This window comes from Papio anubis, chromosome 19 (assembly GCF_008728515.1).
Source record: "Papio anubis isolate 15944 chromosome 19, Panubis1.0, whole genome shotgun sequence".
NCBI lineage: Eukaryota > Metazoa > Chordata > Mammalia > Primates > Cercopithecidae > Papio > Papio anubis.
This window is the reverse complement of record NC_044994.1, coordinates 46,505,035-46,521,924: the sequence shown is the minus strand read 5'-3', so window position 1 is coordinate 46,521,924 and position 16,890 is coordinate 46,505,035. Positions and strand designations below refer to the sequence as shown.

The 16,890-nt window shown below is 38.3% G+C and overlaps 1 protein-coding gene across 11 annotated transcripts in view; it reads left to right on the top strand.

Moving 5' to 3' along the window:
• Positions 1-16,890, top strand: part of STARD6 (StAR related lipid transfer domain containing 6) — a 38,442-nt gene that overhangs the window by 448 nt on the left and 21,104 nt on the right. For 2 of the 11 annotated variants that reach the window (XM_021930129.2, XM_021930130.2), the window contains exon 2: positions 3,917-3,999. In XM_021930129.2, coding sequence (XP_021785821.1) covers positions 3,917-3,999 — 83 coding nt within the window. Of the gene's footprint in view, positions 1-5; positions 698-1,607; positions 1,692-3,471; positions 3,566-3,916; positions 4,000-16,890 lie in introns of those variants that run through there. The other 9 variants (XM_017951769.3, XM_017951768.3, XM_017951767.3 and 6 more) reach the window with 9 other exon arrangements.

Sequence of the window (16,890 nt, the reverse complement as noted above, 5' to 3'; positions counted from 1 at the left end):
GATGTGGGCTGCATCCAAGTCGCTGCCCCCTACGCCCTCCCAACCTCGGTCACAGCTAGTCTTGGCCAGTTTGCGCGGGGACTGGCTGATCTCCCTTCGGCCGGCCCCGGGGTCTGCGGGAGGGGACTGGATGGGGAGGGAGACTTAAGGGCGCTGGCGGTCGTCGTTCCGGTTGCTGAGAGTCGGCCCCACAGCTTCAGTTTTTCCAAGTGAGCTCAGCCTCCCCGCTTTCAGAGCATCCCCCGCCAAAAATAAGACATCATCTCAGCTAGTAGGCAGCCTCCCTCACCACTTCTTTCACTCCCTCTTCAGTGCCTTTCCTATCACACCCCGGAGCCTCTCACACACAAAGCAGATGGGAGATTGGAGAGCCGAGTTTAGCCAGGGATGGGATTTAACAAACTCCTAGGGAACCTTGATTCCCAGGGAAGAATAGCAGTGACCCAGCACGGATTGGGTACCCAGTCAGGCAGCCCAGACAGAGGGACATTATACAAACAGATGTAAAGACCCACTAACATGTGTAAACCTGATTGCAAGTCTGGAAAGAATCCAGTTTCAACCAATTGGTGTATACAAAAAAGAGGCCATCCCAATCTTGGTTTATGTTTATTTTCCACTGACCCTATGAGTGAAGATATCCTTGACCATGACTCCATCTGAATATGTTCCAGCTCATCCGATGTTCCATCACCAGGTAATACAACTGTAGTCTTACTGTTTGTGCTTTCTTCTTTTTTACTCTTTGTGGCCTACTAAATTTTACCTTCCCTTTTTTCTTAACAAATGAAAAAGCCCGGAAGCTATAACGTTCAGTTTAGTGGTTAAACACAAGTCTATTGTGGCAGTAATAGTTGGTGATTTGAAAATAAGACATACCCTCCTAGCGGTATGTCCCAATAATCTTCAAAGTGTCTGGATCAGTTAATATCAAATAGGTTTCTAATAGGAAATCAAGAACGGTGTTTTATGCTAAGACAAGCCCTGTTCAGGGATTAAACAAGGATTGTTAATGACATGAGCTTAAAAAGTTAGATTTTGGTATCCACGTTCCACCTAAATGTCTTTTTAAACTGAGTTTCTTTAAAACGGTTTCTTGGCCGCGGCCGGTGGCTCAGGCCTGTAATCCCAGCATTTTGGGAGGCGGAGGCGGGTGGATCACGAGGTCAGGAGATCGAGACCATCCTGGCTAACATGGTGAAACCCCGTCTCTACTAAAAAATAGAAAATATTAGCCGGGCGTGGTGGTGGGCGCCTATAGTCCCAGCTGCTGGGGAGCCTGAGGCAGGAGAATGGCGTGAAACTGGGAGGCGGGGCTTGCAGTGAACCGAGATGGCGCCACTGCACTCCAGCCTGGGCCACAGAGCGAGACTTCGTCTCAAAAAAAAAAAAAAAAAAAAAAAAAGTTTCTTAAAGATTCTAAGTTTTATCTTTTAAAGTTTTTTGTACTAACTTTTTCTTTCATCTTGGGGCGCATATATAGCAAATGTTTCCTAGTGAAGACAAAGTATAGACAAAGGGCATTGAGAAGATATAAAGGAAATTATCAAATACATTACCTAATTCATGGATCTAAATAATTCTACTTCTGCCTTGTTTCCTCGCAGGTTAAGAAATATGGAGATTTCCACAGGGATTTGGAGAGGAGCCCCAGTGGTTACTAAAATTCTGAATTAAATCTGTGAGGAAAGGTAAAGAAACCAGGACTCTGCTAGGAAAAAGGAGGTTATAATAATGGTTTACTAAAACTTTTCAAATATAGAGGCTATCAACTACTTGTTGTGCTTTGCTGGAGAATTAAATAAGAGAAAATAGATTTATGTCCAACCTAAAGAGTTTTAGGTGAGAGCTAAGGAAAAAATGTTCTAATAATTAAACTTTAAGAAGGTTTATTTAAGTGCTTAAGGAGGCAGATCTTTGGAGACTTTTTTAAATGATGGATTTACATGTGTCCATTTTTTAAAGAGAAACTAACCATTTTGATAACCTAGTAAAGGGCTCCACACTGTTTCAAGCATTTTTACATATATTAATTCTCATAATGATTCAGTGAGATAGATATTATTATCCCCATTCTATAGATGTGGAAATTGAAGTTCAAAGATTAAGCAATTTACCCAAAATAATATAGCTGGTGCTAAGTGACAAAGTCAGGATTTGAATCCAGTTCTGCTTTCAACTTACCGGCCAGCTTCCCCTAACTGAAAGCTGGGTGATGAACCAAACGACCAGTGAGACTGCAGCTTCCTGAACTCATTCACAGCAGAAATAGTATCTAGTATCTTACTCAATTGTTGTTGCTACACCTACCATGGTGCCTGTCTCAGTCCTTTTGGGCTGCCATAAGAAATTACCAAAGACTGAATGACTTGTAAACAATAAATTTAATTCTCAGCGTTCTGGATCCTGGAAGTCTGAAATCTGGGTGCCAGAGTGGTTAGGTTCTGATGAGGGCCCTCTTCTTGTTGCAGACTGCTACCACTTCTGGCAGTGTCCTCACATGGCAGAAGGGGCCAGTGAGCTCCCTGGGGCTTCTTTTGTGAGGGCACTAATCCCATTCATAAGGGCTTTGCCCTCATGACCTAATCATCTCCTAATATCACCCTGGGAGTTAGGATTTCAACATATGAATTTTAGGGAGACATAAACATTCAGTCCATTGCAGTTTCTAACTTCAAGTAGGGTTTAGTACATTTAAATTCAGTTGATTTAAACTTGATCCTATCTGAGGAGGTGACATTTAAGCAAAGATATCTATGAAAGAGTTATATGAACACATTGCAGAAGAAAGTGACAAGCAGAAAGAACAGCAAGTACAAAGAACCTGAAGTCAGAAATTGCTTGATTGTATTTGAGGAACAGCCAGGAGATCAAATGATTGGAGCTAAGTGAACAAGAAGAAGCCCGGTAGGAGGTATATTTGAAGAGGAAGCCAGGGGCAAGATCATGTAGTGCCACTGCTACTCACTTTAAAAAGATTAATCCTCAAGAACACATAACCAACAGCTCAAGATGCTTCAGAAGAGAAAGGACGCATGTTTAAACTGTTAGAAATTAAAATTATTTTTTGAATGTCTATAGTATGCCAGGCACTGGATAGAACCTTAAGCATATCATCTCATTTAATCCTCACACTAATTCTACAAGACAGATATTATCCTGATTTTATACCTTGAGAAAAATGGAAAAACAGAAATACTAAGTAACATGCTTCACAGAATTAATAGGTGGCAGAGACAAGATATGACCCAGGTTTCTGATTCCAAAGTCTAGATTTTTCTACTATACCACAGTTTCTTGTTTGAAAGACTGTAAGCAGAGAGGGGTTCATGCATACATGCATTCATCAAGTAATTGTGTTCATTTCTATGTGATAGGCACTATAGAAATAATATTAAAATGTAAGATAGCACTTCTTAAGTTTTTATATGATTATATTCTTACCAGTTGTTTGTTTTTAAAACTTTGCAGACAGATGGACTACAAGGCAATTGCCCAAAAAACTGTCCAAGAAGTTTTAGGTTATACTCAAGATACATCAGGCTGGAAAGTGGTTAAAATTTCAGTAAGAAAATAAGTTAAAATATGTTTCAAGAGTTTGTTTTTAAGTAAGAAACAATTCATTGTAAAGACTTTTTTAAAAAAAGTATTTTCTGTGCCAGGTGCAGTGGTGTGCACCTATAGTACCAACTATTCAGGAGGCTGAGCCAGAAGGACTGCTTGAGCACAGGAGTTTGAGGCTGTCATGCACTATGATTGTGCCTGTGAATAGCCACTACACTACAGACTGGGCAACATAGTGAGACCCTGTCTCTGAAATATATATATATATATATATATTTTTTTTTCTTTTACTAACCAGAAAAAAAGTTTTTTTACTTTTGTTTTTCATTTTCATTTTTCCTGCATTTGACAGCTAATTATTTGTGGATTTTTATTCCCCTTTGAGAAAAAGATAACTGTTTCCAGTAAGGCTTCTAGAAAATTCCATGGAAACCTGTGAGTACAATCTTCTATTTGCAATTATTGTTTTAAATTCAATGCCATTGATATATCTGGAATTTCAGTGCTGCTTCATTAGCTATAATAAATTATTTTATAGTAATAAATAGAAATTATTGTCACTAGGCTGAAATGTGATATTAATACAGCAATTAGATACCATCTAATCTTCTATTTTCAAATCTGATGACAATCAGATAAAAAATCTCTTATAATTACTAATTCACTAAAATAGGAAATTTTCACTTCAAGAAATAATTACTATAAGAGCAGATTGGTATTTTCTTGCTAACAGTAATATTTTATGGAATTTTAAACCCTTCATATGTCCATTAAATGAACCATTATCAAGTAAAGTTTATTTCTTCATTTTATTTTATTTTTTTGAGACAAGGTCTGGCTGTCACTAGACTGGAGTGCAGTGGCATAATCTCGGCTCACTGCTATCTCTGTCTCCTCGGCTCAAGCAGTCCTTCCACCTTGGCCTCCTGAATAGCTGGGACTACAGGTGCACGCCACCATGCCCAACTAATTTTTATATGTTTTTGTAGAGATGGGGTTGCCCAGGCTGGTCTCGAACTCCTAAGCTCAAGCGATCTGCCTGTCTTGGCTTCCCAAAGTGCTGGGATTACAGGTGTGGGCCACTGTGCCCGGCCTACTTCCTCATTTTAAATATGCATTTTTTTCTTTGTGCTTCTTTTAAATATACTTTTAAGGATCAAATTATTTCAAATACCAGTACCCTAAGGGAAAGTCTGTTGACTTTTTTTAGCTTAATCTTTCAGAGTTCATTTATTGCTCATGATAGTACATCAGGGCCATCAGATCATCATAAATTTTATTCAGTTCCTTTCCTTTTGGTGTCCACTCCTTCTTTCAACTACCTCATTTTATGTTTCTTGGTTTTTTTAAATTTCACTAAAATTTACCTATATTATATTTCAACTCAATTTTTTACCATTGGACAAAGCTGATATGCTTTCTCCCACTCACTTTAACAATTATCAGGAAAATAATCCCTACCTTATCGAAATAATGATTCCAATAGAGGCACTTTCAAAAATAAACTGAGGGAGGAGTGGGTATGGTCAAGCCTAGGTACACTAGGGGAATTAACTTTTGGATAATATGGCTTTTTGGTATCTTACAGATCAGACCAGTGCAGACAGCAACCTTGGCATTTTTTAAAAACTTGGAAGTTATTCATTTAGTCTACAAGTAATTATTGAGTATTTATATACAGGGTGCTATACAAATGCCTAGAGCCAAAGAATAGGTTCTGTTAAGCTGTTCTAAAGCCTTATTGGAAATTTTCATCAGAGGTATTTTACTCTTACATGCAAAACTAAACAGTTGGTACTTTTTGCACTTACAGTTTGAGTGAAATTTATATGCACTGTGTACTAGGTATTTATTGGTGCACAACAAATTATCCCATAACTTAGCTACTTAAACATTTATTATCTTATGGCTTCTCTGGATCAGGAATCCAGGAACAGCTTTGCTAGGTGCCTCTGCCTCAAGGAATCCACAAGGCTGTAATCAAGGTGTCAACTGGGCTTAGGTCTCATCTGAAGACTTGATTGAAGGAGGCTATGCTCCAAACTCACCCACACTGTTGTTGGCAAGATTCAGTCCCTCACGGGCTTGTTGGACTAAGGTCGTCAGTTCCTTGATGGCTCTTGGCTGGAAACTTCCTTAGTTCCTTGGCATATAGCCTCTCCATAGGGCTATTCAAAACATAGCAGTTTACTTCCCTCACAATGAGGGGGCTAGGAGACAGCAAGAAAGAGCAAATAAGGCAGAAGCCAATGTCTTTCTGCAGCCTAATTGCATAAGTGACATCCATCACTTTTGCAATATTCCTTATATTACAAGTGAATCACTAGATCCAGCCCTGACACAAAGGGAGGAGATTACACAGAATGTCAGTACCAGGAGGTGGGGTTTATTGGGGATCACTTTAGAGGCTGCCTACTGCACAATGGTTTTGGAAAACTGTCTTTTGATTCTGTTTTATACTTGAGCTATAGTCTATTAAGTATCAAACAGCTTTAAATTTAACATTGATTTTAAAAGTACATGAAGCTCCATTTTACATGCATATTTTCTCCAGCATGACTCACTGCCTAGCCTAATTTTGTACATTTTTATGTACGTAAGGAGAGTATAATGAAAGTAGTTTATATTTGTCAATATGTATTTTTTTCAAAATCAGCTATGGCAAGTATTTAGGTTCTTGTAAAATAAATCAAGCAGAATATGTTAGCTCATTTGAAGTTTACCTTCCCCAACCAGAAGTGAAAAGAAAGTGAGATTTTTATCAAATAGGGAGGAAAGATAGGGAACCTTAAAATTTTTTGGTGCTTCAAACAAGGCTTCATGGCTTTATTTTAAAAGTCAGGAATAAAAAGGAAACAAGAAATATGTGCATATGAATTTAGAATGGGCAACTAAATATAAACACTATACACTTTGGAGATATATGGTAGGTCCAGTGCAGTCTGCCAAACTAGCATCTGAGAGAAATGTAATACCTTAAAATGCGTTTTGGAAAAAAAGTGGGTTGCGCTGTCAAATAAGTTTCTAAAACACTTCATACTATATTATCTTTTTATTTTTCTATTTTCTTTTTTTGAAATAGGGTCTTGCTCTGTCACCCAAGCTGGAGTACAGTGGTGCCATCGTAGCTCACTGCAGCCTCTATCTCTCACCTCAGCCTCCCAAGTAGCTGGGACTACAGGTGTGCACCACCACACCTGGATAATTATTATTATTATTTTTAGTAGAGATAAAGTCTCACTGTATTGCCTAAGCTGACCTTCAGCTCCTGAGCTCAAACACTCCTCCCATTCCATCCTCCCAAAGTGCTGGGATTACAGGTGTAGGCCACCATGCCAGGAAAGATTCACTCTAAGGTTCAGAGAAGTCCTGAAGTAAAAAATTTGTTTAACTTCAATTCAAATTTTTCCAATTTTTCCAATTTTTTTTTTTTTTAAACCAAGAAGGTGCTTATAAAACGTTGGCCAACAGAAAGGATGATTGACCTCAGATTTGGATTCTGATAGAGGCTTTAAGTGACCAAATATGTACAGAGAAAAGGAGGTTAATTTTCGTTATTATTCTGTTGCCATCCTAGTGCAAGCTGCCATCATCTCTCAATGGATTATTTTAGTAACCTCCTAATCTCCTTGTGTCTACTCTTATTCAACTACATCCCACTCTTCACACAATGGCCAAAGTATATTTTTAAAATTATCATTCAGATTGTGTCACTTTGCTGCCTAAAATCTTCTAAAGGTATCCCATTGTATCTAAAAGTCCAGAAGAATTCTGCAAACTGAGACTTTGGGATAAGATGGTGGATAGGAGGCAGGGCTAATATGCAGCTCCCACTTGGACATACAGAACAGCCTGTGGGGTCTCACGCCATGAACTTGTGCTCCAAGAACTACTGCAGGAACATACCAAGAAAACCAAAGGAATACACAGACCTTTGAAAGAAGCAGCACGCCGCTGCAAATTCCATGAGACAGGTGAAAAACTGTGAGTTCCCAAAGTGTGGGAGGGGGAAAACCTGCCTCCAAACACACATCCCCACTGGGGAATCTGAAAATCCAGATCATGGGAGAGGGATATAACCATACCTAGAGATGAAATGTATTTAAGAAGCTGAATGAAATATAAAAGCAAAAGCAGTGGCAGGAAGTGCTTTGCAGGCACTCTCAGTGTCCAGCTTGAGCCCAGGGAAGCCATCCATGACTATATGTCACAGGGGCCCTCAGAGAAGGCAGCCAGTGGAATTAGGGAGGGGTCACAGGGTGAAAGAAACTCCCAACTGAAATTAGTAATAATTTTGATGAGGCAAAAATTTTCTTGAGCAGAATCAGTGGGGTTGGGGCCGCCCAGAGTGCTGCAAATGGGAACTGCTACAGATACAAATGTGGGAGTCACCACCAACGGAGTGGGCAGGCAGGGAGGGGCAAGTTCCAAAAACCTTGCTTACCTTCTTAGCAGGGAAGCTCATGACCTGGGGCAAAGTCCGAGTAGGGCACTATGGGAGCAAGACCGGCCTCACCAACTGCGTGGGAGCTGGGTGAGACCCTTCCTACCTGCTATCACTTATTTCTCTGCCAAACTATATGACACAGCAGAAGGCAGCCACAGTTGCCTCTATAACATAACCCCATTGGCTGAGGACCACCCCCCTATTCCCCACAGTGGCCACAGCAAGCCCTTCCCAAGGAGAGTCTGAGGCCAGATCTGCCTAATCCTGACCCCACCTTATGGTATTCCTCCCCCCTGGTAATCGAACACAAAAGACAGAAACTCTTGAGAGCTTTATGGCCCTGCCCATTGCCTGAGAAACGAAAATACATACCCTGGCCAACTTAGGGCAAGCTTAGATCCCCCTACTACTGGTGCTCTCTTGAAAGCAACACCTCCTGGCTGGGGGCCAACTAAGGCCATTACAGCAACTCATGACAGTATAACCCTTATCCTAGGGGAAGACAAGAGCTAGTTCCAGGATGTTCCTGGAACATCCTGTCTAACCGGAGGTCCTGAGTGCATCCACATGACAACTTCACTGCACCATAACCAACATTTGAGAAAGCCAGCACCCGAAACATATCTACAACCAAGGACTCTCACAAAGTCTACTTTACTTCCCTGCCACTTCCACCAGAGAAGATGTGGTATCTATGGCTGGCAGACCTGAAGACTGATCACATTACAGGCTTCTTAACAGACATTCCCCAGCCACAGCCCAGAGCCTTGTAGCCCTGCTGGGTGGCTAGACCAAGAAAAGCAATAACAATCACTGCAATCTGGCTCTCAGGAAGCCCCATCCCTAGGGTAAGGGGGAGATCACCATATCAAGGGATCACCTCTTGGGACTAGACAATCTGAACAACAGGCTTTTAAGTTCCAGAGCATTCCACTGAAATAGTAGACCCAAATAAGAAGAAACAAAAAAAGTAATTCTGGTAATCTGACAAAACAGGGTTCTATAACACCTCCAAAAGATCATACCAGTTCTATAGCAATGGATCCAACCCAAGAAGAAATCTGTGGGTTGCCATATAAAGAATTCAGAAGGTTGATTATTAAGCTACTCAAGGAGATACCAGAGAAAGATGAAAAGCAACTTAAAGAAATTTTTTCAGAAATACAGGAAATGGATGAAAAAATCTCCAGAGAAATAGATATCATAAAAAAAATCACAACTTCTGGAAATGAAAGACACAGAGAAATACAAAATGTACTGGAAAGTTTCAACAACAGACTAGAACAAGTAGAAGAAAGAACTTCAGAACTCAAAGACAAGCCTTTCAAATTAACCCAATCAGACAAAGACACAGAAAAAAAGAATTTTTAAAAGCTGGGACCAGGCACAGTGGCTCACACCCATAATCCCAGCATTTTGGGAGGCTGAGGTGGGTGAATCACCTGAACTCAGGAGTTTGAGACCAGCCTGGGCAACATGGCAAAACCTATCTCTAGCAAAAATACAGAATACTAGCTGGGCATGGTAGTGGATGCCTGTGGTCCCAGCTGCTTGAGAAGCTGAGATGGGAGGATCACTTGAGCTTGGAATGTGGAGGTTGCAGTGAACCAAGATCACACCACTGCACTCCAGCCTGGGTGACAGAGTGAGACCTTGTCTCAAAGAAACAAAAAACAAAAAAAATGGACAAAGCCTCCAAGGTATTTGGAATTATGTTAAATGGCCAAACCTAAGAATAATTGGTGTTCCTGAGGAAGAAGAGAAATCTAAAAGTTTGCAAAACTTATTTGAGGGAATAATTGAGAAAAACTTCCCTGGCCTTGCTAGAGATCTATACATCCAAATATGAGAAGCTCAAAGAACACCTGGAAAATTCATTGCAAAAAGATCATCACCTAAGCACATAGTCATTAGGTTATCTAAAGTCAAAATGAAGGAAAAAATCTTAAGAGCTGTGAGACAAAAGCATCAGATAACTTATAAAGGAAAACCTATCAGATTAACAGCAGATATTTCAGCAGAAACCTTCCAAGCCAGAAGGAATTGTTGTCCCATCTTTAGCCTCCTGAAACAAAATAATTGTCAGCCAAGAATTTTGTATCCAGCAAAAGTTAGCTTCATAAATGAAGGAGAGCTGAAGTCTTTTTCAGACAAACAAATGCTGAGAGAATTTGCCACTACCAAGCCAGCACTACAAGAAATGCTACAAGGAGTTCTAAATCTTGAAACAAAACCTTGAAATACACCAAAATAGGACTTCCTTAAAGCATAAATCTCACAGGGCCTATAAAACAATAACATACACACACACACCAAAAAAGGTATCAAAACAATAACTAGCATGATGAATAGAACATTACCTCACATCTCAGTACTAACATTGAATGTAAATGTCTCAAATGTTTCACTGAAAAAATACAGAATTCAGAAAGGACAAAAATTTATCAACCAAGTATCTGCTGTCTTCAAGAGACCTAACACATAAGGTCTCACATAAAATTAAGGTAAAGGGGTGGAAAAAGATATTCCATGCAAATGAAAACCAAAAGCAGCAGGAATAGCTATTCTTATATCAGAAAAAAACAGACTTTAAAGCAAAAACAGCTTTAAGATACCAAGAGGGACATTGTATAATAATAAAAGGATTAGTCTAATAGGAAAATATCACAATCCTAAATATATACACACCTAACACTGGAACTCCCACATTTATAAGACAATTACTACTAGACCTAAGATACAAGATAGACAGCAGCACAATAATAGTGGGAGATTTCAATACTCCACTGATAGCACTAGATAGGTCATCAAGACAGAAAGTCAACAAGGAGACAATGGGCTTAAACTAGTAGCATATAACAAATGGACTTAACAGATATTTACAGAAAATTCTTTTTTTTTTTTTTTTTTTTTTTTTTTTGAGATGGAGTCTTGCTCTGTCCCCCAGGCTGGAGTGCAGTGGCGCGATCTCGGCTTACTGCAAGCTCTGCCTCCCGGGTTCCTGCCATTCTCCTGCCTCAGCCTCCTGAGTAGCTGGGACTACAGGCACCCGCCACCGCGCTCAGCTAATTTTTTTTGTATTTTTAGTAGAGCCGGGGTTTCACCGTTTTAGCCAGGATGGTCTCGATCTCCTGACCTTGTGATCCACCCACCTCGGCCTCCCAAAGTGCTGGGATTACAGGCGTGAGCCACCACGCCTGGCCTTATTTACAGAAAATTCTACCCAACAACTGCAGAATATGTGTTCTTTTCATCAGCACATGGAACATTCTCTAAGATAGACCATATGATAGGTCATAAAACAAGTGTCAATAAATTTAAGAAAATCAAAATTACATCAAATATCCTCTCACACCATAGTGGTATAAAACTGGAAATTAATTCCAAAAGGAACCCTAAAACTGTGCAAATACATAGAAATTAAATAATCTGCTCTTGAACGATCTTTGAGTCACCAATGAAATCAAGATGGAAATTTTAAAATTATTTGAACTGAACAATAATAGTGACACAACTTATCAAAACCTCTGGGTGATGCTAAGAGGAAAGTATATAGCATTAAATGCCTACATTAGAAAGCCTGAAAGAGCACAAATAGACACTCTAAGCTCACACCTCAAGGAACTAGAGAAACATGAATAAGCCAAACCCAAACACAGCAGAAGAAAAAAATAACAAAAATCAAATAAGTCAATGAAATTGGGACAAAAAAAATTACAAAGGATAAATGAAACAAAAAGCTAGTTCTTTGAAAAGAAAAAATTGACAGACCATTGGTAAGATTAACCAAGAAAAGAAGAGAGAAGATCCAAATAAGCTCAATTAGAAATGAAATGGGAGATATTACAGCCGATACTACAGAAATACAAAAAGATCATTCAGGGCTCCTGTGAATGCCTTTACAGGCACAAGCTAGAAAATAGAGGAGATCAATAAATTCTGGGAAAAAATACAACCATCCTAGATTAAATCAGGAAGAAATAGAAAATCTGAAAGAAAAAAAACAATAACAAGTAGCAAGATTGAAACAATATTTTTTTAATTGCCAACAAAAAAGTCCAAAATGAGATGGATTCACAGCTGAATTTTATCAGACATTCAAAGAAAATTGGTATGATCTTACTGAAACTATTCCAAAAGATAGAGAAGAAGGAATCCTCCCTTCTTTCCATGAGGCCAGTATCACCCTAATAACAAAACCAGGAAAAGACATTTAAAAAAAGACCAATATTCCTGATTAACACAAATGCAAAAATCCTCAAGAAAATACTAGCTAGCCAAATCCAACAGTATATCAAAAAGATGGTATATACCATGATCGAATGCGTTTCATACCCAGGATGCGGGGATGGTTTAACATACCCAAGTCAATAAATGTGATACGTCACATAAGCAAAATTAAAAACAAAAATTTTGATCATCTCAATAGATGCAGAAAAAGCACTGGACAAAATTCAGCATCCCTTTTTGATTAAAATCTTCAACAAAATAGTCATAGAAGGAACTTTCCTCAAAGTAATAAAAGCCATCTATAATAAACCCACAGTCAACATTATACTGAACAGGGAAAAGTTGAAAGCATTCCTCCTGTAAACTGGAACAGAAAAGGATGCCCATTTTCACCACTTCTATTCAACATAGTACTGGAAGTCCTAGCCAGAGCAATCATGCAAATGGGTAAAGAGGAAGACAGACTGTCACTGTTGATCAATGATATGATTGTACACCTATAAAACCCTAATGACTCATCCAAAAAGGTCCTAGATCTCATAATTGAATAAAGTTGCAGGATACAAAGTCAGTATACACAAATCAGTAGCACTGCTATGCAGCAACAATGACCAAGCTGAGAATGAAATAAAGAATTCAACCCCTTTTTCAGTCACTGCAAGAAAAGAAATACTTAAAAATGTATCTAACCAAGGAGGGTAGGAGATCTCTACAAGGAAAACTGCAGAACACTGCTGAAAGAAATCATTGACTACACAAACAAATGGAAACACATCCCATGCTCATGGATGAGTAGAATCAGTATTGTGAAAATGACCCTACTGCCAAAAGCAGTCCACAGATTCAATGCAATTCCCAACAAAGTCCCATCATCATTCTTCGTAGAACTAGAAAAAAAAATCCTAAAATTCGTATGGAACCAAAAAAGAATCCACATAGCCAAAGCAAAACTTAGCAAAAAGAATAAATCTGGAGGCACCACATTAACCAACTTCAAACTATTCTACAAGGCTCTAGTTGCCAAATACCATGGGACTAGTATAAAAACAGGCACGTAGACCAACGGAACAGAATAGAGAACACAGAAATAAAGCCAAATACTCACAGCCAACTGATCCACAACAAAGCAAACAAAAACATAAAGTGGGGAAAGAACACCCTATTCAACAAATGGTGCTGGGATAATTGGCAAGCTACATGTAGAAGAATGAAACTGGATCTTCATCCCTTATCATTTACAAAAATGTACTCAAGATGGATCAAAGACTTAAATTTAAGACCTGAAACCATGAAAACTCTAGAAAATAATACTGGAAAAACTCTTCTAGACATTGGCTTAGGCAAAAATTTCATCACCAAGAACTCAAAAGCAAATGCAACAAAACCAAAAATAAATAGATGGGACCTAATTAAACTAAAAGCCTTCTGCATAGCAAAAGAAATAATCAGCAGAGTAAACAGATAACCCACAGAATGGGGGAAAATATTCACAAACTATACATCCAACAAAAGATTAATATCCAGAATCTATAAGAACTCAAACAAATCAGCAAGTTAGAAACAAATAATCCCATCAAAAAGTAGTCAGAGGACATGAATAGACAATTCTCAAAAGAAGATATACAAATGGCCAACAAACATATAAAAAAAAAACGCTCAATGTCACTAATTACCAAGGGAGTGAAAATTAAAACCACAATGAGATACCATCTTACTCCTGCAAGAATGGCCATAATTTAAAAATCAATAATACATTTTGGCATGGATGTGAAAAGGGAACACTTTTACACTGCTGGTGGGAATGTAAATTAGTACAACCACTATAGAAAACAGTATGGAGATTCCTTGAAGAACTAAGAGTAGAACTACCATTTGATCCAGCAACCCCACTACTGGGTATGTATGCGGAGGGAAATAACTCATTATATGGAAAAGACACATGCACACACATGCTTATAGCAGCACAATTTGCAATTGCAATTATATGGAACCAATTAGTGGATAAAGAAAATGTGGTATATATAAACCATGGAACACTACTCAGTTATAAAAAGTAACAAAATAATGACATTCAGAGCAACCTGAATGGAGTTGGAGACCATTATTCTAAGTGAAGTAACTCAGGAATGGAAAACCAAACATCATATTTTCCCACCTATAAATGAAAGCTAAGCTATGATAACACAAAGGCATAAGAATGATATAATGGACTTTGGGGACTCCAGGGAAAGGGTGAGAGGAGGATGATGGATAAAAGACTACACATTGGGTACCGTGTACACTGCTCAGGTGATGGGTGCACCAAAATCTCAAGAAATTACCACCAAAGAATTTATCCATGTAGCCAAAAACCACCTGTTTCCCCAAAACCTATTGAAATAAGTCCAAAGATTTTATCATGACCTGCAGGTAACTATCTGGGCCCTGCTAACCTCTCTGACCTCATTTCTGACCACTTCTCTTCATTGTCCCTGTGTTACAGCCACAATGAACTTCTGTTGTTTGAATGCACTGAACTTAAACCCATCTCAGAGCCTTTTTAGTTGCTCTTCTCTTGCCTGGCAAGCTATTCCCCAAAATGTTTCCAAGGCTAATGTCATGTTTATTTTCAAGATTTCAGTTTCATTGTCTCCTCTTCAGAATGACCCTAGCCACATGGCCAAAGTTTCCAAATAGACACACACTCAACCTCTATTAACTACACTGTTCTGCTATTATCTTCTTCATAGCACTTTTCACTGTATGAAATTTATTTTCTTTGTTTTCTTATGTATTATATGTCTCTCTTATTAGAATACAAACTTGATGGGGATACTAACTTTAATAGTCACCAGACTAGAGATAAATCACTTGTGTTCACTGCAGTATCCCTAGCACTAGAACAGTGTCTCTCACTAAGACACTCAATAAATATTTATTGAATGAATTTATGGACTTTAGTTATATTATACTGGCTACCAAATGGAAAGTTATATATTTTATAACTGCAGTACAAAAAAAACTCAAGATAATTTTTCAACACTTATGCCTTTTCTTAATAATTTGCCACTCAAAAAGGGCCTTTTGTGGTTAGCTTTAAGCATTTGCCTGAAAGAGGGGCAGTTCTTTGGTTGGAATTTCATTCCTTTCTGCTCTTAAGGGATGAAATATAGACCTACCAGCACACGGGTCTACACATTTCTCTCAGTGTTAGAAGCAGTGAACAGTAATGTCTTACTATATGTCAGGCACTATGCTAAATACTTTTCTTTCATTTTCTAAATGTATTTCTCATATTTCCCACAATGTAAGCACTGTTATTTTCCCCATTTTACAAATGAATAAGGGCCTGTGTAAGTTACTATCTCCAAGTCACCTAGCTAGTGTTAGTGAGACAAAAACTTAGACACCAAGACTTTACCTCAGAGGCTGTACTTTCTTAATCATAATTCTCTCTGACCTCATCAAAACTGTCAGATGTATCTGTGGAATAATGAAGGCAGAGTTTCCAGAGATGGATTCTAGCAGAATGTACGTTTTCTGCCTTTATGCATTTCATGCTTGTTTAGCGTACTACTTTCTCCTCCATCATTACTACTTATTACCACCATCATTACCACTACTACATTTAATCCTCTATTCTACCTTCTGAGGCAGATGTGTGAGACAGTTTGTAAGTTTTATAAATTAAAGCATTCAGGTTTAAACAGGTTGTATTAGTTCATTTTCACACTACTGATAAAGACATACCCAAGACTGGGCAGTTTACCAAAGAAAGAGGTTTAATGGACTCACAGTTCCATGTAGTTGGGGAGGTCTCATAATCATGGGAGAAGGTGAAAGTCATGTCTTACATGGCAGCAGACAAGAGAGGATTGAGAGACAAGTGAAAGGGGAAACCCCTTATAAAAAACATCAGCTCTCATGAGACTTATTCACTACCACAAGAACAGTATGGGGGAAACCGCCTCCGTGATTCAATTATCTTCCACCAGGTCTCCCTACAACACATGGGAATTATGAGAGCTACAATTCAAGATGAGATTTGGGTGGGGATACAGAACCAAACCATATCACAGGTTAAACATTTTTTAAAGTAACAAATGTAATTAATAAAGTTGCTGTGACCAAAATAAAGAGTTCTAACAGCTCAGGATTCATCCTGTTCTACATAATGTGTAGATATATTTGGAGGAACAATGAAAAATCCCCCAGTTTAATATCTTCTTAAACCTGGTTCAGTATCTTCCCAAACTTAAAATTTTTCTTAACTACAAAAATAATTCAGATATTATTAATATAATAATTTGGAAAGTGTTGTTCAAACTCTGCTGCCATTCCATTTTATGAAAAACTTAAGGAACAAAAAGTTATGTTGTTCAATGATGAATATTGTAGCACTATTTTAAAAATAGAATTTGGGGTTTATATTAGGTCATTTCACACAATTCTCTATTTCACAAATAAAAAATCAGTAACATCAGTATCATCAATAACTCCACCATTAACATCAGCTGGTTTATAATTAATACTGGGTGTGGGCAGAGCAGGAAATTGGGAAATATATTTATAACGAATAAATACAAATTGATAATTAAGAGATATGATAACAAAATAATTACTGATGACTAGTTTATAAATTACTGAATCATCTTATTTTGGTTTGCAGG